Below are 25,599 nucleotides of genomic sequence, written 5' to 3'. Positions count from 1 at the left end.
CTCCCTTTTGGAAATCTCATATTATTATTATTATTATTATTATTATAATACACTCCAATCTGGCTAAAGGCCCAGACCTTCATCAGTCTTACTTGAGGTCTTTGAGACTATTAAAATGACTGAAAGCTGGAAGGGGGCCGTATTGATACGGCTGGACCTCTGCCACAGCATTGAATGGGATTTCACATGACATCCTTAATCAGCGAATCCAAGATTCAGGTATCTCCCACAAAGCACTAGTGGTGTTCAAATCCTTTCTTACTGATAGGAGACAAGCTGTAGTTCTAGTAGAATTTATGTCTAAAGAAAAACTTATCACTAATGGTGTGCCACAGGGATCATCTCTTAGCCCTGCTCTTTTTAATATCAATGCCGCGTCCCACCCTTATATTTCTGATTGACTACTATGAAATTGCAATCACCTCGTAAGCAGACAATACCTAGTTGATGATTTCATTAGAAAAGGGCATTGTTAGTTCTGAACTGAATTTCCAAAAGGGTCTTTCCAATGTGATCTCATGGGTGCAGAATAATCATGTTAATATGCAATTCAGAGAAAACGGAGACCCTGCTTTTTGGAAAATCCAGTTTATTCTCTCCCATTGGCTGCTGGCCTAACTTAGTTCCCCCTCCATCAGACATGGTTAAGGCGGCAAATAATTTGGGGGTTGAATTTGACACCGTACTCTCCTTTCACCCACAAGTTACTGCTATAGATGTGATGTGTTTCAATATCATTACATCGCTTTAAAAAAATCACACAAAAAAACCTCTCCTCTCACTTATTGCTAGGCAACTGTAGCATTTGCCCTCATCTCGCCAAGACTGAATTATTGAAACAGACTGTTGCTGACTGCTCAAAAAAGTTCATTCACAAAAAATGGCCAGCATTCACAAACTTCAGATAGTCTCCCCCCCCCCCCCCCCCCCCCCCACACACACAACAGCCAGAGTGGTGCTACAGCTCCCAAAACAGAGCTTGACATCGGTCACATTAAAAATACTTAATTGGCTCATAATTCATAAAAGAATTCTGTTTAAGATCTTGCTGCTAGTTTTCAGAGCATTCAAGGCTCTTGGAGGTTTACTACCCCGTGTCAGAATCCCTTTCGTTGGAGCTTCTGGATCCCCGTTCGTAGTGAGACACGGGTATTTCTTGCTGTCTCCGTCTTAACTCACACGTTAAGCTTAGCCGGATATAAAAGGCATCGAAGATTAGATACAGAGAGCGGGTGTCAAAAGATTATCCTGTGTAACTCTATGATTGGAATTATCAAGAGGATGAAGTGGATAGAACGTTAACAAATACATTTTTTAACTTTTTCTGAGAGTGTCGACTGGTTACCATATACTCTGGAATCTGCTTCCTCTCGAGATATATTTGTGAGAGATCTCTCCGCTAAGATATATATTGAACTGTGGGAAAATTAAAATTGTTGTCCTGAAGAAGGCGGGCAGTTATCTACTTTGGATCCGCCGAAACGCGTCGACGCTCTGTTAGTCTTGGAATATTCCACAGATACATGACGGATGCATTCTGGAATACTAAGTCCTAAATATGAGATATTCTTCATTTTGAGTCTCTCTGCATCATATAATACCTATTGAACTGTCTAAGTACCATGGGGTTTGCCTGATTTGACTCATATTGTGTCTTACTGTAGCTTTGTCCCACTGCTAGGTTATTGTATAATTGTATTTTTATGTGCTGTTTTTATTTTGTATTCATATTGCATTATGAATTTTTAATCTTTATGTCTATTGTTGCCTCAATAGTCTTTTAATAAATTGCTTACGTACCTTATATTGTAGTTAGCTGCCAGTGATTTGGTTTTCTGGTTCACTCATGTGTGAGAATAGACCTGAGAGTGTGTTTAGACAGCCCTTTGGGGTCTAAGTGTGAGTGGTAGCGTGGTATAACATATTGGCGTGTTAGACTGGTTTCCCAGGGGAATCTGTTTCAGACAATTGTCCTAAATACCTCACTGCCAGATTTAGCCACTACAAGACCTTGAGAACTTTGAGATCTTCAAATGCAAATCTGCTTAAGTCTCCCTCCTTCAGATTTAAAACTCGAGGTCGAAAGTCTTTTAGGGCACTAGATGCTAAACCGTGGAACCGACTGCCACTGCACCGCCGCTTTTTGGGTACGGAAGTTGCATTTAACCCCTTCCGTGCTGATGACGGCTGGGGGCCGTCATGACCGCACCCGCGCTGAAATCTTCAGCACAGGAGCAGAATCGGCCAAGCATGGAAGTGGTTAAAAAAGCCTTGAAGTCCTGGCTCTTTCAAGCTCCAGATGCTCTTTGTCATACTCTCATTTAATGGCTCCATCTAGGGCCATGTACAAAGGATCATAGCTACTGCTGAGCCTGGTTCCAGGATGCGCAATTACGAGTGACATTTGCGCTTTAGAAATAACTCCATTCTTTCATTCAGGACTTTCTTGAGCTCGTCGCCGATCGACTTGCTCCCGCGGTTGACGTTTTAGTGGGGGACACAGGTCCGTGGGTGCTTCCGAGTGTACGGAGTTCATGATTGAGATTGTGGCTTGAGAAGTGAGAATGGTCCCAGCGGGTGAGCAGGAGTTTGGGGTTAGTGTTGATGGGCGTGAACAGGCTGATGCTGTCGGCGGCGAGGATTTGGGGTTTGAAGTTTTCATAGATGGCTGAGATCTTGTTGTGGAAGAAAAGTACATGTATTATTTTATTATTGTTTATGGAAGGAATAGCTTGCAGGCATTCATGCATTCATTTAGGGTGATTGAAGTACTATAGTCTTTCATGATTATGGAAATACATAAATGCGTTTATTCATTCATCACAGTTGGTGGATAAAGGAATGTTTGCCCATTTAGTACTTTATGTAGAAGCGAGCTATTAATTCCAGTGTTTCTTGAAGACTTTGGCCAGCACAGCAGCTGACACTGGAGCATGGGGCTCATGGTTTGATCTCTGGCGCCTGCAGCAGATCAGCTCCGCATCTTGTGACTCTAGGCAATTGCTCACTTAATCTCCCCAACAGCCCCCAGCGCCTTGAGGCCCTTAGGGGTGATTAGTAGGCGCTTTACAAGTACAGGCTAATTTATATTTGCGCAAATAATATGAACAGACGTTGTGAGAATGAGTTACCAAGGTTAAAAGACATGCATTTGCTTTTACGTTTTTCATACACTCAGTGCTCTAAATGCAGCCTCCTATGTTCCCTTTCTTGCAGGAAGAACATTTCCGAAGAAGGGCCAGACCTGCGTTGTACACTATACAGGTAAGGTGCATTGTGGGAGAGTGAGTCGCTGTATCCTGAGTGAGTCTTTTTCTGACTAGTGTCAGACCGAGTTAGGGTGTGTGAATTACCCTGCTAGCCGACAGGTGGTCCCCTTTTGTGGGTGGCAGACGGCTCTAAATAGCCCTGCTCAAGTCTGCACGAAACTGATTGAAAGCAGCAGGTCCGTTGGGGACACCGGTCTGTCTGTAGCGAGCCCTGAAATATATTCTGGCGTGAAGTCGTGAAATGTGGTATATGGCAAATATCCTGCACTTTTAGGGCCAGAAGAGGGTGTTTTCTTTTAAAAACATGTCGAGAAAAGATTTAGTTCTCGGGGTTGCCCCTCTTCTGCTCAGTTGTCTTTTCTTAAAACCAAATGAGACTCTAAACTCTCTACACTTGTTAGCAGGGCTCGTATCGGTCCTCCGGCCAGACACACTTCGATTTAGTAGCAGACACTGGACACACATGACAGGCCATCCCTATATTTGGCAAGAGGCCCGAACACTCCCCGGCGCAGCCTCTCACGGACATTCAAAAGACCCTGTGTGAGGCAGAGTGACATTCGAAGGCCCAGTGACATTCAAAAGGCCCAGGGTCAGGAAGAGTGACATTCAAAGGGTCCGGCAGAGTGACATTCAAAAGGCCCCGAGTCAGGCAGAGTGGCATTCAAAGGCCCTGGGTCACGGAGACTGACATTCAAAAGACCCTGTGTGAGGCAGAGTGACATTCAAAAGACCCTGTGTGAGGCAGAGTGACATTCAAACGACCCTGTGTGAGGCAGAGTGACATTCAAAAGACCCTGTGTGAGGCAGAGTGACATTCAAAAGACCCTGTGTGAGGCAGAGTGACATTCAAAAGAACCTGTGTGAGGCAGCGTGACATTCAAAAGAACCTGTGTGAGGCAGAGTGACATTCGAAGGCCCAGTGACATTCAAAAGGCCCAGGGTCCGGAAGAGTGACATTCAAAGGGTCCGGCAGAGTGACATTCAAAAGGCCCCGAGTCAGGCAGAGTGACATTCAAAGACCCTGGGTCACGGAGACTGACATTCAAAAGACCCTGTGTGAGGCAGAGTGACATTCAAAAGACCCTGTGTGAGGCAGAGTGACATTCAAACGACCCTGTGTGAGGCAGAGTGACATTCAAAAGACCCTGTGTGAGGCAGAGTGACATTCGAAGGCCCAGTGACATTCAAAAGGCCCACGGTCCGGCAGAGTGACATTCAAAGGGTCCGGAAGAGTGAGATTCAAAAGGCCCCGAGTCAGGCAGAGTGACATTCAAAGGCCTGGGTCACGGAGACTGACATTCAAAAGACCCTGTGTGAGGCAGTGTGACATTCAAAAGACCCTGTATGAGGCAGAGTGACATTCAAAGGCCCAGGGTCAGGCAGAGTGACATTCAAAGGCCCAGTGGCATTCAAAAGGCCCTGTGTCAGGCAGAGTGACATTCGAAGGCCCAGTGGCATTAAAAAGGCCCATGAGTCGGGCAGAGTGACATTCAAAGACCCTGGGTCAGGGAGACTGACATTCAAAAGACCCTGTGTGAGGCAGAGTGACATTCAAAAGACCCTGTATCAGGCAGAGTGACATTCGAAGGCCCAGGGTCAGGCAGAGTGACATTTGAAGGCCTAGTGACATTCAAAGGGCCCTGTGTCCGGCAGAGTGACATTCGAAGGCCCAGTGGCATTCAAAAGACTCAGGGTCAGGCAGAGTGACATTCAAAAGACCCTGTGTGAGGCAGAGTGACATTCAAAAGGCCCTGGGTGAGGCAGAGTGACATTCAAAAGACCCTGTGTGAGGCAGAGTGACATTCAAAAGGCCCTGGGTCAGGCAGAGTGGCATTCAAAAGACCCTGTGTGAGGCAGAGTGACATTCAAAAGGCCCTGGGTGAGGCAGAGTGACATTCAAAAGGCCCTGGGTCAGGCAGAGTGACATTCGAAGGCCTAGTGACATTCAAAGGGCCCTGTGTCCGGCAGAGTGACATTCGAAGGCCCAGTGGCATTCAAAAGACTCAGGGTCAGGCAGAGTGACATTCAAAAGACCCTGTGTGAGGCAGAGTGACATTCAAAAGGCCCTGGGTCAGGCAGAGTGGCATTCAAAAGACCCTGTGTGAGGCAGAGTGACATTCAAAAGGCCCTGGGTGAGGCAGAGTGACATTCAAAAGGCCCTGGGTCAGGCAGAGTGACATTCGAAGGCCTAGTGACATTCAAAAGGCCCTGGGTCAGGCAGAGTGACATTCAAAAGGCCCAGCCAGGGTCAGGCAGAGGCCACGTGAAGGGCGTGCGTGGACCCACTGTTCTGCGTTAGAAAAGACACCGGAGTAATTTACGAATCCGAATAAGAAATGTTCTAAAATGGGCTAAAATCCAATAAAAATGCAGTCTTCAACAGCTTCTGGAGGTGCCTAAGACACCAGAGCCATAAATGCCGATCGGTAGGATGCCAGAGGTACCTTACAATAAATAGTTAATTAGTTCAACGAATAGCCGGACATAGCGGGCTTTTTTATGTATATTTGAGCCAGGCTAGTTCAGACATTAGCATGGAGTGTGGTTGTAAACAAATTAACCAGATCACTTGTTTATGGCACCTAGGTATTCTGACTTAACCTAGGGGCCGTCAGCAAGACTCGGGTCTTTCACAGAGCAGTAATTTACCGTCTTGCAAACAGACCTGCCACCTGAGTGACACACGAGATATTTATGGCTCTTCAAAGATATTAACGACTCCCGCATATCGCCTTCCAATGAGTGGTATACATTAATGCGGATTATTGATCCTAGTTTATTGAGAAAACTTTCATATAAGTATGTTGCATAAGGAATTAGTGTGTAGCATGAAGGGTGAACGTTGCAGGTTACAACCTCTACTTTATATCTCCTGGACACTGATGCCTCCATTAAATATGAGACACTGATCGTAATTAAACAACAATGTAATGCTCTATGCCCGGGACCACTGGAATTATGTCATTCTGCGGCTGCAACGTTTACCACGTATTTATTGATTTACCAGATAACCCACCATCTGCTGAATAATTTGCAGATTTCGCAAAATAAATAGTTACTAGCTCAAATGAATCAAAAGTTACTAAACAAAAAGCGCAACAAGTGCTTTTGGGCCCTCGCTGGCTCTTTGCAAAGTTTAATTGTTCAACTTTTGGTTGCGGATTACTATGTTGAGATGTAAAACACTGGCACCAGTGAGGGGGACGTTAGAACAGACACTATTTAATAATGATTAAAATGACTAACGAGCGATTTTAAAATTTTGCTTGAGCAGTCAGAGCGTATGTGGCCACGTTTGCTGCTAACTGTTTTGGGACGGATTGCTGTGATTGTGTGTTTGGAGGGTGGAAGGCGTTCATATAGCCTTAGTCTGCCGTAGCAGTCTCTACCGGCCATTAAAGGCCTGCTCCAGCGTTAAAGGCCGAAGCCGAGGGCCTTCAACCAGGGAGCGGGCCTTTAATGGCCAGTAGAGCCTGCTGTGAAGGGCTCTAAGCCTATTAGAACATTCTACCCCTCCTTGAGGCCTTTCGTTCACAGCAACAGCTGTGAACAAACATTGGAATGTTCGGGCTCTGGGCTTCTTCGACCATTAGAAGCCAGGCGGTACTTCATAGTTTTCAATGGAGCTCTCAACATTCCAATGTTCTGGTACACTTGATGCGGTTTTGCACAAATGCGAATCACCTTTGCTCTAAATGCTTGTTTCACTGTTCAAGCAGCCCTCGATTGCAACTTGCAGTAAAGCGCTTGCACTTTGATATAAAATGGATAACCTGGTGATTTACATGGCAATGTCCAGTTATATCCTGGCTTCTCAGACAGCCACAAGAAGACATTTCATAACCTAGGTCCCAGCTAATGTTCTACTAGGCTGACATTTCCTTTGCACTAATTATGTCTATTGGCCTATAGAGTCTTACCTAACAAACCTCTTCTTTTTATTCTTGTAATGTGGAAAATATGGAAACTTGTGTTTCAAAGAATGAGAGGGCTGGTGTTTGTTTGCTGCTGTTACGCATGCTGCGGAAGATTCTTCCGCTTCTCCCTCACTCAGCGAGGACGGAAGCAGTGCGTAGTATAATTCTCAGTAGGTTAGACTACTGTAACGCACTGCTTCTGGGAGCCCCCAGTACTCTAATTATGAAGCTACAGCGGGTACAGAACATGGCAGCTAAGTTGGCGCTCTCGCGGCCTTGGTCTGCTTCGTCCTCTCTTGCCCTTTCGGACCTACACTGGCTTCCGGTGCAAAAACGGATTTGTTTTAAATCAGCTTGCTTGGTCTTTAGAGCCTTACACGGGTTGGGTCCAGTGGTGTTGCGAGGTCTTTTTTCCTGGTACTCTGCTGCCAGACTCTTGAGATCCTCCTCGGCCTTCTTGGTGATTGTTCCTAAGATAAAAAGGGTGAGGATGGGCGGCCGTTCATTCAGCTTCGCGGCCGCCAAGCTCTGGAACTCCCCACCTCTGGCCCTAAGGTGCAAGGAGGACCTCTCATCTTTTAGAAAGGATCTTAAAACCTACCTTTTTCCTAAGGCAGTGTAATTGTCACCTGTAAGAATGTCTGTGGTCAAAGGGCCAGGATGCCCTCTGGGTGACAGACGCGCTATATAAGTAGGCCTACATACATACATACATACATACATACATAATGGTTGCATATTTATTATTGTATTTATGACTGTGCAATTTAGTTTGTGGTGCTGTGGCATATTTATGCTAATAAATGTTGTTGACAGACTATTAAAATGATACTGCTACAGACTAGATCACATTATAGTGCATAACTTGCCCTTCCTTGCTGCATAATTTTGTCAGCCATGTTGCGTAGTTTGGTTCTCCACTACTGCATAATTCCAGTGGCCCGGTCTATACTATATTTTATGAAAGGAAACCGCGTACATTGCAAAGTATAACATTCACCTGTCTTTTTAGCCACACTGTAAGTCTGTAACCCGATATACTTTAAACATAGTTATTGTGCGAGTAAACCAATAGGTTACTAGCTCACTTGCAGACGAGCACGAATTTTAGGGTATATCTTTAATGTTTTTCACATAAGGCATCCGTTAAGTTCTTTGCCTTGGAGCTTCATGAATACCCATTGGGGACATCTTCGTTGGAGTTAGTGAGCAATAGGCTGGTTTTAATCTATAGGAATCTTTACATCGTCAAAGAATTGGGAATGCTTCCTTAAATTTGCCAGAAAAAGGCCTGCTTTTCTAGAGTTTCATTTGAAGTAGTGTTGTGACATCGATATACTAGAGCTGTGGTTCCCAAACTGTGCGCCGCGGCTCCCCAGTGCGCCGTAATGAGGTGCCAGGGGCGCCGCGCACACTAGGGTGACCAACCGTTCGTAAATACGTCCCTACCCTTTTATCTGTAATTGTGGCATCACAGGGAGCAGCGCTGCTCCCCTGTGAGAGGCCTCACCCCCCCGCTGCTGGAGCCACCTCGCACTCCTCCAGGAGCACAGGAGCAGCCCCTCCCACCCATTGAAATTCTGTATGGGGCTGATTGCCATTTACTGAATGGCAATGGGGCAGTCAGGGGTGTTCAAGCATGTGGTGGGCTCCTCCTGCCTCAGTGTACAGAAGGGCATTCTGTTAGATAAAAAAAAGTAAAACGCGCATGCTGCAATGTTAGAGAACGCTTCATTTAAAGTAGCCTGTGAAATAAGTTTAAAAGAACAGGTTAACGTTCTTTCACCGTCTCATCATTTTTTAACTGAAGTATTTTCAATATTATATTCAACAATGCCATGGTTGCTGCTTTTTTATTTTAAGGAACTAGCAACCATTGACAAATCCAATAGTTCTGGCTTGTTGTTGGTGTAATGATACTTGCTGTATTATATATCTGGATGCAATGACAGAAATAACATAATACCAGTCTGGCGCAGCACTATGCTAAGCGCAGATTTTTAGCCTAGGTGTTTTAAACTGCGCTCTTAATTACATCCAACACCCCCTTTGAAGAGACCCCCCCCCCCCCCCCCCCCCCATTTTTTTACACTGCTTAAAGCCCTGGAAACAACACCATGTTACAGTAACCTCACATCCTGGCACTGTGCATCATGTGTGACTCATGACTTCTACGTTTTCAGTCTGCCTATGTGCAGGGGCATAGTGAACTCTCCCCCACCGCACCCCACCCCTTGCTGTAGTTCGTTCTTGATAGGCCTCTTCTGCCTGCAACTCTGCAGACAAAGGCTCAGCTCATAATGTGCAAAGGTGGGTGAGTAAATAAGTGAAGGAATGTCTGAATGGATTACTGAAAGGATGAATGCATGAATGAAAGGGGGAATGGATAGATAATGAAAGAAAGGATGGATGGATGAGTGAATGAGTGGAAGTATGGATGAGAGAAAAGGTAAATAGATGGATGTATGGGTGGAAAGGTAGATGGATGGGTAAAAGTGTAGATGGGTGTGTGAAAGGATGGATGGATGAGTGAAAGGGCAGCTGATGGGTGAGTGAATTGGTGGATGGGTGTGTGAAAAGATGGATGGATGGATGGATGGATGAAAGGGTAGATGATGGGCAAGTGAATGGGTGGATGGATGAATTGATAAGTGAAATGGTGAATGGATGGATGAGTGAAAGGGTGAATGTAAGGATTGATGAGTTAGTGAAAGGGGGTAGATGGACAAAAGGATGGATAGATGAGTGAAGTGAAAGGGTGGATGGATGAGAGAACGGATGGCTGAATGAGTGAACGGATGGTTGGATGAGTGAAAGAATGCATCCCAATTACTTTAAGGAAGATAACAGGAGGTACATACCACCCACCCACTGGTAAAAAAAAATGGTGGGGAGCCACGGCCAACTGCTGATTAGGTCAAGGGAGCCACAGGTCAAAAAAGTTTGGGAACCACTGTACTAGAGGATGCTCTGGAATCTACGGGAAGGGAAATGTGGGTGTGTGGCCTTAGGGCTGGAGCGGTCGACTTCGAAGCTGGGGAACCGGGTTCAGGTCTCGGCAGGGAAGCTCAACATCCTGTGATTCTGGGCAAATCACTTCATCTCCCCCTGCCTAACAAAAGGAATGTGGCTGTCTGTGATGCTCATGTAAAGCGCTCTGATACATTCGGGTCAAGTTTACGCTGTATAAAGCTCCAGAAAAAAAATGTCCAATAGTTAAAGAAAATGTGCCCTGCTGTTCTGTACACCCACAATGAGTGTTCAATTTACCCTGGTAGCTGTATGCATCCGTGTGTATACGTGCAGTGTTTGGCCCAGTTCTGTGACATTGGATTGTGTTTGTATCTCCAGCGTGTGGAGTGTTTGTATTGCACATATAACACTTGAAAGAATGCTGCTTTTCCAGTTATTGCACGTCTTGTCTGGTTAATTATTTGTTTTGCATTCCGTGTTTGGTCTCAAACTGTGTCCGGAAGGCTATTGAGTTGCGCACACAGAAGGGCTGACATGATGTACGTAGTATTTTACACCTCTAAAAAATTTTTTTGCATAATCCTTTCCTCCTTCTGGTTTGTCCTTTGGCATTTTGTGTTTGTGGGGGTAGTGTCTTTAACCGTCTGCCTCCCTAGTTATCTGAATACTGTCATCACTCCGTTATCAACTTGGAAACATTCTTTCCCCCCTACTCTCACTATATCTTTCTTTCTGTGCGTTCATATTCTTTCCATATACCAATTTCCCACGGTTTTTGTTAAATGGTGCTTTGTGCATAAGCTTCATATTTTAATATGAAATGTATTCAACCTACGGTTACTTCATCATATTATAAACTTTTAAAATAATGGTGCTGTGTGTGTGTGTCAGTGAACCCTCCTTGGGGCTTGCAAACCATTTCCCAACCTAATGTTTTTTCTGTAGTATGTTTCCTGTAACCTAGCCACACTTTCTGCTCCCTTAGGAATATCCCGCTGTTCCCTGTCTTTCCATGTCTGCCTGCTCCTCTTACATAATTTATTTTTGGTGAATTTTTTATAGAGCTCCCTAGCTGGGATTGCGCTGAATATATCCTCCTTTGTATACACATACTGTTTTATTTATTGAGATTCTTTCATGCAATCAAGTGGATTCCTACCGATTTCTGACAGAAAGACTGGAACCTCCATAGTAAAATATTGTTATGGGCATTTATATTCCACATAATCACCATTTATAAGGTCTTGACATGCTTTCCAAAACCAATCGTGTGTAAAAAAAAAAAATAATTAAAAAAGTGGCTATCCTGAAAATCAAACATTGATCCAGCAGTCCTGTCCTACTTTGGACACCCCTGGGAAAATAAAGGCTCAGTCGTTTTTAGGTCTCGTGACCTATCAATGCGCGCAAGCGCATTGAAGGAGCGAGAATTCAAGTGCTGAAAACAATCGTGAAACTAAGGGTTTCGTTCGTGCAGTTTTCTTTAAGTTCACGTGACCAAACAAGCACGCGCATTCACGGCCGCACAGCACATCAAAGGGCTTCGCCCAGCGTGCGCTCTGCGGCTTCTCCTCCCCTAACACGCTGGCATTCACGGCCGCACAGCACATCAAAGGGCTTCGCCCAGCGTGCGCTCTGCGGCTTCTCCTCCTCTAACACGCTATCTCAGCTCTCCTGCCCCCATCTGGCTTCCCTCCGGCCACTCTCTAATTACCAACAGCCACCCAATCGCCCTACTACAGCAAGAAGGACGCACTGCATTCTACGAGACCTACTGGCAACGCCAGTGCTTGTTTTATTGTGCTGGTTCTGAAACATGTGAAGGCGTCAATCGGAAAAAAGAGGGAATTTCCAACACTTGTGTTTGTGCTTGTGGGTGTGAGATGGTTTGTGTGCATGGTGGAAACACTTTGGGTTTGGAGCACAACTTGTGAAGCAGATCTGGCAGATGGTTTTAAGAGATATAGACAGGCATATAAACTTTTAATTTACGTGGTATCAGTTAGGATTGGTGCATCATCTGAAACAAAGAGGCTTTTCAGCTCGCTGTGATATTTCACTTGATGTAGAGTTGCCCATGTTTCTCTCCCGTCAGTCGTAAACAATTCCCTTTGAAAGGTGCTATGGATCCATTATTTCAAATTCAAACACCCAATCAAAAGACATTAATACTCCCAGTCTCGAGTTAGAGGTTGCAAAAACAAATCAAATAAAAAGAAACAAATGTATTATTTTTAATAATACAAATGTAAACAATATATCCATGAATCATATATATATTTCATATAGAATAAACCCCAAATAATCTAAAACGTAGATAGTGATGAAAAGAGAGACCTTTACAAGACTATCACATTTGTCATTGATCCAAACTAATTTGTAAGAATCAATAAGAACAACACATAGAGGAGACCATTTCCTTTTTTTATGTGATCCTGTTCCCCAAATGTATTGCAACAATTGTGTCGACACGTTTTGGTGAAATAGTAATTATAATTCCACCTTTTTAAGGACAACAAAAAATATTTTCCTCTTTAGTCTCTCCCTTTAGATTGTGGGGCCCTCTCATTGCATTTACATGTTTCTCTCCTGACCAGGGGAGCTGTATCAAATAATCCAACGTGGGTTCTTGCAGACACCAAGTCTGGAACATTTGCTGTGTCCTGAGAGCTCTGACTCAAGGATGGCTCATGAACTGGATCTTTGAACAAAGCCATACTAACGTCCAGTCTCATTTCAATGTCCACCACATAGAGAGAAGAAAATCGGTGTTTGAAAATTGTTTAATGAAATTCACAAGCTCGCATACGACTTAAAATTGCATACATAGAAGAAATAAGGACATGTAAACAGATTTAACAAAATTCACAGTAGCCCTGTCCTGTAGCCCAGTCTTTTAGAAGTAGAACCATGCTCCTGTACACTCTCCTCCAAAGTTCTGCACTCCTTTTACCTTCGACAGTGTACTGAGATTCTACCACTGTATGCATCACTATGCATAAAACATTCCTTTTTACGCTTTGTACAGCTGCATGTTGATGGAATATAAGTCCTTTTTTTCCTTCTTTTTTTCTCCACTTGGTGCCACCCTCAACCTTCTTTCAATGAAAATATGTTTGGGTACCAGCTGTTTAGCAGTCATCCATTTTCTCATTTCCTGTTCACCAACCACCACAGTCACTTTCCTGATATCCATTTTGTGTGATCCAAACTTTTTCCCTCTGGCTTGAAAGATATACAATAAGAGTGCATAGTATCCCGTAAGACCACAACCTGGTCCTCGCAGGGTTTGTCAACTACCTCTTCCTGCTACTGCCCTCGGTACTTACATGCATATGACGCACTATATGCACTAGTCTGGTACTAAGGCTGGTAAAGTTGTGTCAATACTCCTTTCATTTTCAAGAAACAAACAGAATATTGTCATCTGATATTAAAGTCGGGTGAAAACATCAACGTAACCCACTTTTGAGCATTAGATAATATTTACTATGACGGATATTAATACGGTGCAAAACCTCACCATTCTCCCAAAATTTACTCGGGAGGAAAACCTGTTGTAGATGATGCAGACTCACTAGTTGCTGATACAGTAGTTTTTAACCAGAATGTTCATGTTGTTATCCATTTTGGGATTGCAGGTAAATGCTATCAACTCTTCCTTGGGCCTGCTTGTTCTCTAACCCTATCAGTTGAATTATTTTGCCACTTCACAAAGGCGTTCTCTCATTAATAGACAAGGTGTCTTAATGAGCGGTTGCAAATGATAATTGGCAGCCATCTTTATTCCCATTACTTCTCATGCTTTACGTAATCCATTACTAGCAGTAATGTCTTCCTCCTCTTCCTGTCCCATTGGCAGATCCTCTTCTCTAGACTGAGAGAAGCGGCCTTCCGTGATGGGCTCAACAGCTAATTTATACTTTTAACAAACTAGTTACTGTGGCCTTGCTAGGGATAGCTGCTAATAAAATGCATGCAAGAGGTTTGGTGTTAGTGTGTAGGATGCACTTCTAATCACATAGCAAGCCTGGACCAAGCCAGCAGGTTTGATGCTCTTACTCTGACACTGACCGAAGCAATAACACATGTCTGCTTTAGATTGAAACAAAGAGAAGGAATGCTTTTTGTGTACAGAGCATTGGTGAGTTAAACAATTAAGTGTACAGAGACGGTGTGAACGTTTAGATATAAAATCGTCCTTCGTGCATCCCAGTGAAGTTAGCATGATACACCCATTCAACCAATAGAATGAGATGGTAAGAGCAAAATGCTCATGTGGGCTGATCGAAGATGTGATGTCTCGCACCAATTGACTCAAGGTTGCTGAGCAAAAGAAGCTAATAGCAGCAGGAGGTTGCTTAAAGCCCATAACGGTATGTATAGGCTGCAGTTTGTTTACTGTGATTAGCAAAATGACTATTACAAATATGACCTAAAATTGACACTTGATTTTTTCAAGATCCATGTCCAGGGCAGCAGCTCCTTCCTTTTGTACAGTGAAGTGTTGTTCAGGAGATGTAAGGATGTGGAAAGTGAACTCCAAGGAATGGGCATCGGCCACAATCAAGCATTGTAAGAAAAACCTCCAGTCCATATGAACTGACATGCACAGTAACCTAGCAAGTATAACCATCTTGAATAACTCAGTTGAATGCCGACCTTTTATTGGCGTCAAGACTGCCTTTCTTCTGACTTTACCGTTTGCGTTTCTTTAGTATTTTTTGACGAACAGCTTGCCCCATGTTTTGGACAGATCCCACACTCTTCTGTACTTCACATTGTAAAAGATTCAAACACCAAATCTGCCAGTGGTTGCAATTTCTGTCCTCTTGAGTGACTCCCGCTTAGTGCATAACCCCCAAGGAATGCATGTCCACGCCTTCCCTCTCAGCCCACCTACGAGGTAAGGACCAAGTCCTCTCCATGCCTTCAAGTTACTCACTGTCCTGAAGTGTACGACCGTCACACTCCAGACTTCCTACTCCTCCACTTGTTTTATAATCCCAGAATGCAGGGAGGTAACCTAGGGAACTTGCGAAATGGGACAGTTACCTTCACCTCAAGCAGGTCCTTCTCAAGCTGCTTCGTCATTGGATCCCGCTTGTGACTGAATGGATTGTCCTCTCCAGAAATCTGGCCTGGTAGTCTGCGATGAACGGTTTCTCGTGGAGCATATTTATTCACGGAAAATGCTGGCAAGTGCCAGTTATGGGGCAGCGATCTGGGGAACGGTAGACCAGACCCAGCTCCGTTCCAAATTGTACAGAATGTTTTTTGTAAAAAACTGCTCTCACTTCCCCGTCTTGTGCAAATTTCCTACCACATTTAGATCTAGCTTTACCTTATCTCAAGGATGTGATTAGATTGGCTCCCCTGTTGTTATGGCATTCTTTTTGGTCAAGACCATGCTTACAACTGAACCAGGTGATCCTATGGAAATGCTTAAAACTGAATTATGCCCATAGGATCCTGTGGTTAAACGATGTTAAGAACAAATAACTTGACTGAGTTAGATCTCCAACATCTATATGAGTTCCCCCTGCAGTGTACTAGTTTTCAAAAGTAAAACTAAAAAAGATCTTGTAAAAAATGGCAAATGACAGAAACAAACACAAATCCACAATAATTCCATACAGCCTTCTTCCCACATCTAAAGCACTACTACATTCTTCTCTCTCATTTGTACGTAACCCACAGCATAGATACATCCTAATAAGATTTAGGATGAACTACATACCTACATAATGTTTGGTTTCCCAGCTAACACGTACAACGTGAATAATGTGCCCCCATGCCCGTGCAACGGGAGAGCATCCCAATCACTGCTACATATCTTCTTTTTTTTTTTTGCACTCTCCTTGGGCTCCAAATGAAAGCTTTGTTAGTTCCCATGCTAAGGAAGTACAACTTTACTCAATATAAGCCTGCACTGCAGTTTATCAGCTTTCAGATTCGTATGTGTGTTATTCCCTCGCATCCTACCTATGGACAGTGGCTAGTAGAAGTTTACCTTTTTAACGGTTTCCTTTTAATGGATTGTTTTATCCGACATTAATGAAGTTATGAAATTATGGCTTTATCTTATATGGTGTAATGTCTCTTAGATATTGTATTGATGCAATGTTTTTTAACTTGTTTTTATATTTGTACTTTTTATGGGTTGAAATAATGCGAAATAAAGTATGTTTGACTGACTATTGGAGCGCTGCAAAGTGTGATTTGCATACAACTTGTCCTCGTATAGAGTAGCATAACTGGAAACACTCTATGGACTGGGATCTAGCTCGAGTCATAGTCAATCGTTGAGATTAATTCAAGCGTTCCACTCACTGCTTTTTTTGGTTTTTCTTAATGAGGATAAATAAATGCAGAAGTATGTAGAACAATCTGGTTTCTAAAGCTAAAGGAGCAAAATTACTTTAGCAATGGTTTGTGTTCTCTTCTCCGGCACATTTACTGTTCAGCTTGATGGGAAGAGCTTTGTATTTCTACAAAAATCAACATGAGCCACTTCTCATACAACAGCCTGTCCGGTTGTTGTGAGTTGTGCTTTACATCAGGATTATTTACAAGACCGCTTTGCTTGAGGTGATGGTTGGGAAACACTGCTATGCTAATTCTCCCGCAATAGCTCATCAAGTTGTGAAAAACAAAGTCAAAAATAAATATCATGATCCACATAGAGGCCAGAGTTGTTTCCTTTTCTTTCTTAACCTCCATTTCTCTGCTGCAAATTCACCAGTTTTTTAATGTATAATATTTGTCATAATGAACCGTTTTCACAACTGGTTTGCTTAAATAATTACTGAACAATGCAGAATAGCAAATCTGATATACCCTTCTTTTGTAGCCAGTTGACAGATTAAGCCGCCACAAACCCCTCTGTTCTGTGACTTCTTACGTTATGATGTTCATACGGTGTTTGGTGATGGGTAATGAAGCCTCTTGGTATATGTTTCTGCATATGGAAATCTAGTTTCTGATAAAAAGGTTAAACTTTTAGATATGGTTGAGATTGGATGGTAAGGCCAAGGAAGCACATGCACCTGTAGATGGTGTAAATAAGAAGTAGCTGTTTATTGGAGCATCCAATTGCCTTCACAGCAAAATCCAGCTGACAACTGAGACTCTTATAGCTTGGAATGTTCTATGAACAACAACAAAGCTCAACCAATAGGACACCGGCGAGTTACCTTACTGTTCGATAGGTTCATACGGGTAGGCATGGATGTTACCAAATACAGAATGTACAAACCGCCCATGCTATAGCTTACCACAGATTGGTTAGAAGAACTTAACATCTATAAATAAACACTGAAATTCACATTAAGAACTCAATTGAAGCGTAGTTTTGATCTCTAAATTAACCCTTAGAACTACTGAAATTGGGCAGTTATGGTAAGCTCCACAATCCTTAACTTGCAAAACAGCTATGGAAACCAGAATTCGCGCACACAAGTGTTTTTGTAGCTGTGAGCAAAGATTGTTAATGGAAATCAAAATTGGAAGTTACTTTTTTTTTTTTTAAATCTCACCACCCCCCTGTCAATCTTCATGAAATTGGCCATGACGAACTCCAACCTGATGAGTTTTTATTTGTTTGTAATATTTCTTGCAGATTTGTGCAACAGCACCAGACCTATTAAGAAGACAAACTGCATTTAAGTGGAAAGTCAGACCTAACCATAACTACACAGGTGCTACCACCACCTCTGTAACATATGACTAAGTCATAATGGTAGTCAGAACGTCACCTAATGACCACGGTGATAATGCCTCCCTGTTTTTCACTGGTACAAACTAGAGCTAACCTTTGCATCCTGTAATGTGTTAAAGTGAGGCGGCTGAGCGAGGTGAGTGCCTGTTGTGCAGATGTGTCACAGGTTAGAGTTCTGACGTGGCGGGCTCGCCTCTTCATTCTACCAAGGTTGACACATTGAGTTCACTGAAGAAGTATGTATTTTGTGGAGCACTTGGGGACAGGTGAGATTTTAAAATGCTCTGTGAAATATATATAATTGTTGGATGGCCTGCTATCTTCTTACTGCTAGTATTTATGTGTATCTGCAAGCTCTATTGCAGTCCTCCGCCCACAAATTCTTCAATGTAAAGGGCTTCGTAATAAAACGTCATCTTAAGACTAGGAGGGCATGCAGCTGAATGATTACAGCATCTAAATGACTGGCTGGCACATCCACCCTTCCTCGGCCTGTGTTTAAAGTAGTGTAGGTACATATACTATGGGATGTATGTGAGTAGCTTTGTGCAGTGTGGGTTTTGCTGAGGTGTCTGTATGTATATATATATTTTTGGAATGGTATTTGGTAATCGGAGCAACAGACGTGGTCAAATCAGGAATGCGACTGCCCGATAAAGCTCCAAGAATACATAGACCCGTCGAACTGATAGCACCAGAGGGGGTGTGGCGTGAGGGGAAACTCATGTAGTCAGAGAGGGACATGCAGTCACCGGCAGCTGTCGTAGTCTCTAGCTTGGCTTCCTTGTTCATAGGAAACATGTAAAATCAAAGTGCACTGATTATAGGAAGCGGTTACACTTCAACACAGAAATGTGACTATGAGAAAGGTCTCTTAGATAAATCTTGACTGCTTGTGGATTAAAGGGACTGTCCAGTGAAGAAAGAAGGAAAATATAGTTCTCTTTACCCGCATCACTAGCAACCGCCACCAATTGGCATTCCGGAATGTATCTTTCTTTCATGACGTAAGCTTGGGTTTTAGACATATTGGGCCTGATTATGATGTCGGCGTACTACTGACCAACCTCCGGTTGGTGGTTCCGACCGCCTAATTACAGTGTGACCGAACACTGTTTGGCCGCATACTCCCATTTCTCAATGAGAGCTCGTGTTACGACCATAAACCGGCCGTAACCCAAGCTACCATTGAGAAATGGGAGGTGCGGTTCATCCCTGCACCCAGTGGCAGGCACATCAAGGATCAGGCATCAACAGGGGGGCACCCTCAGCCCCCAACCGGAGGCTGCACGCACAAGGGAGCCATGCTGGAGGAGGTGTGGCGCCGCGGCCAGGGCGACTGACGCTGGAATCTGAGGATCACGGTTCGATCCCCGGCTCCGGCGGCAGGTTAGCCCAGCACCATGTGACTCTGGGCAATAGCTCGCTTAATCTTCCCGACGGCCCCCAGCGCCTAGAGACCCTTACGGGTGATTGTGCGCTTTACAAATGTGGACTTTACTTTATGCTGGGTGCCCCCAAACATGCTTTCTGACATTGTTTCCATATGAGACAGGCCAGCATGGAAACCATGTTGGAAACAGTGCATCGTAATCCCGATGGCGGAAAGACTCACCCTTTGGGATTACGGGCCGGCTCTGACTGGCTGACGGGCTCCATGAGTCCGTCGTAAGCCAGCTTGATTGACTGGACAGTTTACTTTCCGACCGCCAGCATTGTAATGCGGTGGCCGGAAAGTAAACCGAGCTGCTGATTACTATGCGGCCAGGAAGGCACTGCATACAATGCAGCCCGTAAAGGCTCCGACTGACAGTCGGCCCCATTGTGACCTCATTCACCAGATGGCCGCTTTAAAGTTTTAAATATTGATCTATAACTTAGGCCGAGAAGGAGCTTGAGTAGGGAATGGAGCTGGCTACGTCACATGCAGGGCACAAATTGGCAGGCCAGCAGCTCAGCCCTGCTTCTTTTTGACAGAGAACTCCCTTCATCATCCCTCCTCCATGGTAAGCCTCAGCAGCTTCTGGGCTGGCCTGGTATCGCTCCACTGAGCGTGAGGAGGTACAAATTTCTTAGCTACTGGGGTTCAGTTACATGACGAAAGCCGAACGTCTGCACCAGAAGTAGGGGCGATATTTCTCTGGTCCTTGGTGACCAGTTAGGCTAGCAGCTAGCTTACATCTTGCCATTACCAGCTGCCCTTGGATCGCCTGTAAGTTAAATCATGCCTTTCGCTACTAAACCTGCAGCATAATATTCCACAACAAAAGATGGTGTGGTCTCATTTGCTTTGGTCTCCAGTTTTTCTTTGCCTATATGTATTTACGCATCTTAGTGTGTTGCACTATGAGCAGTCTGTGTTAAATAAGGAAGTTACCTTATCTTAAATCGGAGATGGGATGACCTTGGCAAGGTAAGGCATTAAAAATGTGTGCAAATGCCTGCTGGAGTCATATAATCTGACTGTTCATTTTCAGAGTAGTGCCATAGAGTTGACACCAGTTTGGCATTACCTTAATAATTTGGGCTTGCGCTCCTTTGTTCGGTTCAGATGCAACTCTACCGTTTGGGGTCTTGCAAGCCATACCTTTGACAAAAAAACTGTCTGCTACACAAATGTTTACAGCAAACTTTTCAACTAAATTAATGTACACACACACCCACACCCAAAAATGTTAAAATTCTTGCAAAGATCTTTACTTGGGGGCTGGTTCAAGGTACTCTCTTCACTCCAATTCTAGTAGTATTGAGGCCAACTAAGTGCATGTCGGCTTTAGTCCCTTGGCAATAACTAGCGGTTTGCAAATTAAGGTATCTTTACCTCCGGTTCTCTAAAATGGCCAAGAGGCATATTAAATGATATCCATTATGTTTGTGACCATATGCTGCGAAGTAGTCGCTAATGATTTATTTTCTCTTATTTGTATCACTCTGATAAAATCTAGTAGTATAAACATAACTAACCTAATACTAACAGAAATAGAAAGATCATGCTAGTAATACTAGCTGTCATCTAGGGGGAACAACTGTTTGAATAAATCAAACAAATATAAATACCTTGGATGATGGCTAGTTGATAAAAAAAAAAAGGCCTCCTAACACATCTTAATGCATTAAAGCCGAAATCTACCTTTTTACAATTTGCTTTTCGAACTAGATTTAAGACCTCAAAACAGCCCACTCTGGAACCACTGCTGACGATAATCTCACACTTGCATACGGCACAGAAGATTTTCCACGGAAACTAGGTGCTTTTCTAAACCATGCTCAGAGCGCGTTGTTCAGGGCCTGTTCTAAGATTCCTCCTAATACTTCACCAGCCCAGATTAGGTTGGAATTAAAGTTGAATGGCCAGCATCTTGCTCAGAAATCCAGTTTCTTGAAGTATATGCCCTCGGCACAAGCTGCTAAAGAAGGCACTCTAAAGAATCTAATCTGGTTGGAAGTAGCATCCACAAACAGCTTGTCGTCCCACAAATCCCTGGTTAAATGCCTTCACAGAAGCATTGGAGTTAAAAGACCCATCTATTCTCTGGAACCTACAGCTGCCTCACCAACAGTTCAAAGCCGCTCTTAACAAAGAGGTTCAGATAGTTTCCTTCATTTCTGATTGCCTGAACCTCACGAGAATGAAGCACACTAATCTTGTCATCAACAATTAGAGGGATCCAAAAATATATCATTTAACCATTCTCTGCGTACTGCAAAATTAAGTTTTATCAGCTACGCATTGGGTTCTTCTAATCATTAGACTTACTGCCGTACTAGGTGCCTCAACCCGCCATCCACAACTTTCGTTCATCGGCTTGATACAGGAGAAGTCGCATCTTCTCCATTTTAATTGCTAAATGCAGAAGGTTTTTTCGCTGCTTTGTGACTAACCAAGGGTCATGGTTGATTCAGTCGGCTGTCAAATTCCTCTTGAATGAAGCCCACATGCAAGCAATAGCCAGTCTTATAAAAATACCTGAATATAGTGGATAAATCAGTAAAGAACTCTGCCACATCCTCTACTTTGTCAAGTTCTAGCCTTTTTTCACGTGGACATTATTTAAAGAATAAAAGTTCAAGCATGAATAAAGCCGTTGGTCTGCTAGGAGAGGGTTGTCGTTCACACCCGAACTTTACTTGAGATCATCAATGGAAAGTTACTATAGTTAAGGTGACAACCTCTTTGTCACCATTAGTAATAGAACGTTCAGATATGGTTCATTACATGATCCTTGACCTTATGCCCCAAGAGCAAGACAGAATTGAAGTGATGGAGTCTTGAGGGCCTGTACCTGTCTCTTATCAGCAGTGTAGAAATATTGCTGTTTTCTGTGTAAAAATGACCTGCTGAACAATGGCCATGCACAAACAATGCAGCCATGCTGCTAGGGTCTAGTTGCCACTTTTATACGTATTTTAATTGAGAGTATTATTATTGGTCAGTCAGCAGTCTTGACAAACCGCAACTATCCTGTCGCTTCAGGAATAAAATGATTAGAGCCTGTTTGTGGTACAACCTCTGCCATATTCTCATGTGAATTTGACAGCGAAACACACAATCATATTGCAGGGAAATATGGCCAGATGTATTCAAATGTGTTATTTAACTTGAGAAACTTTTGGCTAAATAGTTGGATTATTTAAAAACCTTAGATTGTCATCGATTAATCCATGATATTCAAGTCCAAAATGAAAGTTAACTGCATCATACATATGTACACACAGCAAAGCTTTTTTTTTTTAACACACTTTATTGATGACCGCAGTATGACATGTGCAGTAGCAGAGTGATTCATTATGTACAGTCTACTTCAAATACAACAATCCCCTTAGTCAAATCACATAACATACACAGTGCCGAGAACCGACTTGTTATCAAAGGTCAGTCAGGATCCCCCTATTTAATAACAACGTTACCGATCGAGAAATGGACACATTACACCCTTAGCGCCACTACAAGGTTGTGCATATTTACATTCAATTAACAAGAACTTATACAAACCCCCACCCTAACCCACCCGACCCTTCTACTGGTCTGTCTTGCCTCCGCTTCCACTGTGACCGCCGGAGTTCTATATATAATCCTCCTTCTAAAGGTTAGTGTCCAGGTGAAATTACAATGTCTTGGGTCTACAGGGCCTACTGCCTGAGACTCTGATCGCCAGTGTGTGTTACTGGGTCGCAGCATCTTGTGTGGAGGACAACTGAAGTGCTTCCAATTCAATCATCATGACCTCCCAATCCAGTGCTACATGTTGCTTTCTCAGCCCCCTCTCTTCCTCCCTTCGGAGAGCTGCACTCTCAGCCCGTCCTCATTGAAGCATGTCCGCCTGCCAAGTGGTAACCACAGGGCTTCTGGGGGATTTCCACCTCATCGTAAGAACCCTAATCGCTAAGATGAGAGCTAGGTCTAGGAACCTCAACCACACTTTTTGCACCCCTGAGCGTCTACGTAGGCCCACAAGGCAATATAAGACCTCGCCTGGGACCGGCAGTTGCGTCACTACAGTTAGGGCGTGGCAAACTCCACCCCAGCATTCTCTGAGTCGAGGGCAAGACCACATCATATGAATGAAGTCTGCCTCGTCTCCTTTACAACGGGGGCAGTAATAAGGGGAGTCCGGGAACATACGATGTATGTTTTTTCGGGGTAAGATCTGATCTATGGAGTACCATTGTCTGGATGAATTTAAGTCTTGCATTACGCAATACTTTTTTGGGGTGTTCCAGCATACTCTTCCATGCTCTGTCCGTGATCTCGGCCCCAGAGTCGTCTGCCCAGTCTGCCCTAAGGGATTTGAGCGAAATCGCTGCATGTGCCCGGACCGCAGTATATAGCCAGCGCACCAAGTGTCCCCCAGGTCCCATATAAAACATAGGCTATGTACTAATTCATGTTGTGTGGGTTCGTTCCTCTGTGGGGCCCATGTGGTTCTAATATAGTGCATCACAGTGGCGTGTAACAGATACAGGCGCGGTGGTGCCCCCGTGGCCTGCAAGGAGTCATGGTCCAACATAGTACCATCACCAAAGAACGCACCAACCTCCTCCACCCCATTGTCCGTCCAGTCCTGTGTTCTGGCCCGTGTAAGTCTCCCGTGTGGTGTAGGGATGCCCAATATGGGGATATTCGTAGCGTATGGTGTCACTGCAGACGTGTAGGATAGGGCCTTCCTCCAACAGAGCAGGGCAGTCTTCAGCAGGGGGGCAGTCCAGGGGGAACCGAGCCTTCGGCAGCAGCAAAGAATGTAGCTCACCTATGTCCAGTCTCTGTGGCGTGAATCCAATTTCCTGCCGATTCCTTCCCGCAGTCCAGTATGAGAGCCACTGGAGCTTACTAGCGTAATAGTACCCTCGGAAGTCGGGGACCCCCAGGCCGCCAATTGACGTCCCTAGTTTCCGAAGGCTTATTCATCTACGTCCAGCGCCCCAGATTAGACCAATCAGTACGATATTCAACGTATTAAAAATGGACTGCGGGAGGACCACCGGTAGATTCACAAAGTAGTATAACAGGCGAGGGAGCATCACCATTTTTGAGATAACGATCCGTTCCATCCCTGATAAGGGTAGGGAAGACCAGAACCCGACACTAGCACCGAGCCTTGTTATCGCCCGTAAAATATTGCCCTCTATTTGATCCTTCTGTGTTCTGTAAACATGTATACATAGGTATTTGTAGGTGTTGTGGGGCTACTGGTAAAGAGTAAGTGCCGAACAGCAGGTGGATTAGGTGTGGCGTCTCTCGGAAGAAATAACTTGTCGACTTTTCAGGGTTTATGGCCAGGCCCAACAATCGCTCGAAAGTGACAAATATGGCAGGGAGGAGGGCGTCGTCAGCAGTCAGGTCTCGTAAATATAGAAGTATATCATCTGCGTAGATAGATATTAGATGATGTACTCCGTCGATATGGATGCCTAGTCGGTCCGCTGATACCCGAAGGGCCAGTGCCAAGGGTTGTAGTGCGAGTACAAACAACTAGGGGGACAGAGGGCATCCCTGTCTCGTGCCTCTGTTGACTGTGTATTGTTCGGAGTTGTAACAGCCCGTGTGGACCCTGGCCGTTGGGGACGTGTATAGTCAGCGGACCCCCTTAAGGAAGTTATCTGGGAATCCAAATCATTTCAGTGTCGCAAACATGAAATCCCATGATAAGGAATCAAATGCCTGTCTAAGATCTAGTGCAATGCATCCTGCATGTTGGTAGTTTCGTGGGGTGGCCGTCAATACAGAGTGTAATCGCCGGGTGTTCAGAGAGGTGCTGCGGTTTGGGAGGAAACCACACTGATCACTGTGAATAAGTGTAGGAAAGTGTAGCTGTATGCGATTGGCAAGGGCCTTACTTAGGATTTTATATTCAGTAGATAACATAGAGAGGGGTCTATAATTGGACATCTCTAACTCATCCTGCCCTGGCTTGGGTATGGGCGTAACCAATGCTTGCATGGTGAAATCAGGCAGAGGCCAATCTCAAATGCCGTCGTGAAGACAGCCTCCAGTGTAGGTACTAGAGACTCGGAGTAGGTAAGATAAAATTCCACGGGGAGTCCGCCCAACCCAGGTGTCTTATTATGATTTAGACCCTTAATCGCAGCGCGTATCTCTTGTTGAGTTATGGGACCGTCAATATCTTTCTGTACAGCCTCCGATTGCACCGGGAAAGGGAGATCCTGTAAAAACTCTGCAATCAAGGAGCTTTCTACCGGAGCGGGGGGTGCATAGAGT

At 44.2% G+C, this 25,599-nt stretch overlaps 1 protein-coding gene across 1 annotated transcript in view; it reads left to right on the top strand.

Annotated features, from left to right (window-relative positions):
• FKBP1B (FKBP prolyl isomerase 1B) overlaps window positions 1-25,599 on the top strand; it is a 200,434-nt gene that overhangs the window by 16,216 nt on the left and 158,619 nt on the right. The window contains exon 2 of the mRNA XM_078647708.1: window positions 3,217-3,264. Within this exon, the coding sequence (XP_078503834.1) occupies window positions 3,217-3,264 (48 nt within the window). The remainder of the gene's footprint in view (window positions 1-3,216; window positions 3,265-25,599) is intronic.

This window comes from Lissotriton helveticus, chromosome 6 (assembly GCF_964261635.1).
Source record: "Lissotriton helveticus chromosome 6, aLisHel1.1, whole genome shotgun sequence".
Taxonomy (NCBI): Eukaryota; Metazoa; Chordata; class Amphibia; order Caudata; family Salamandridae; genus Lissotriton; species Lissotriton helveticus.
This window is presented reverse-complemented; position numbering and strand designations above follow the sequence as displayed.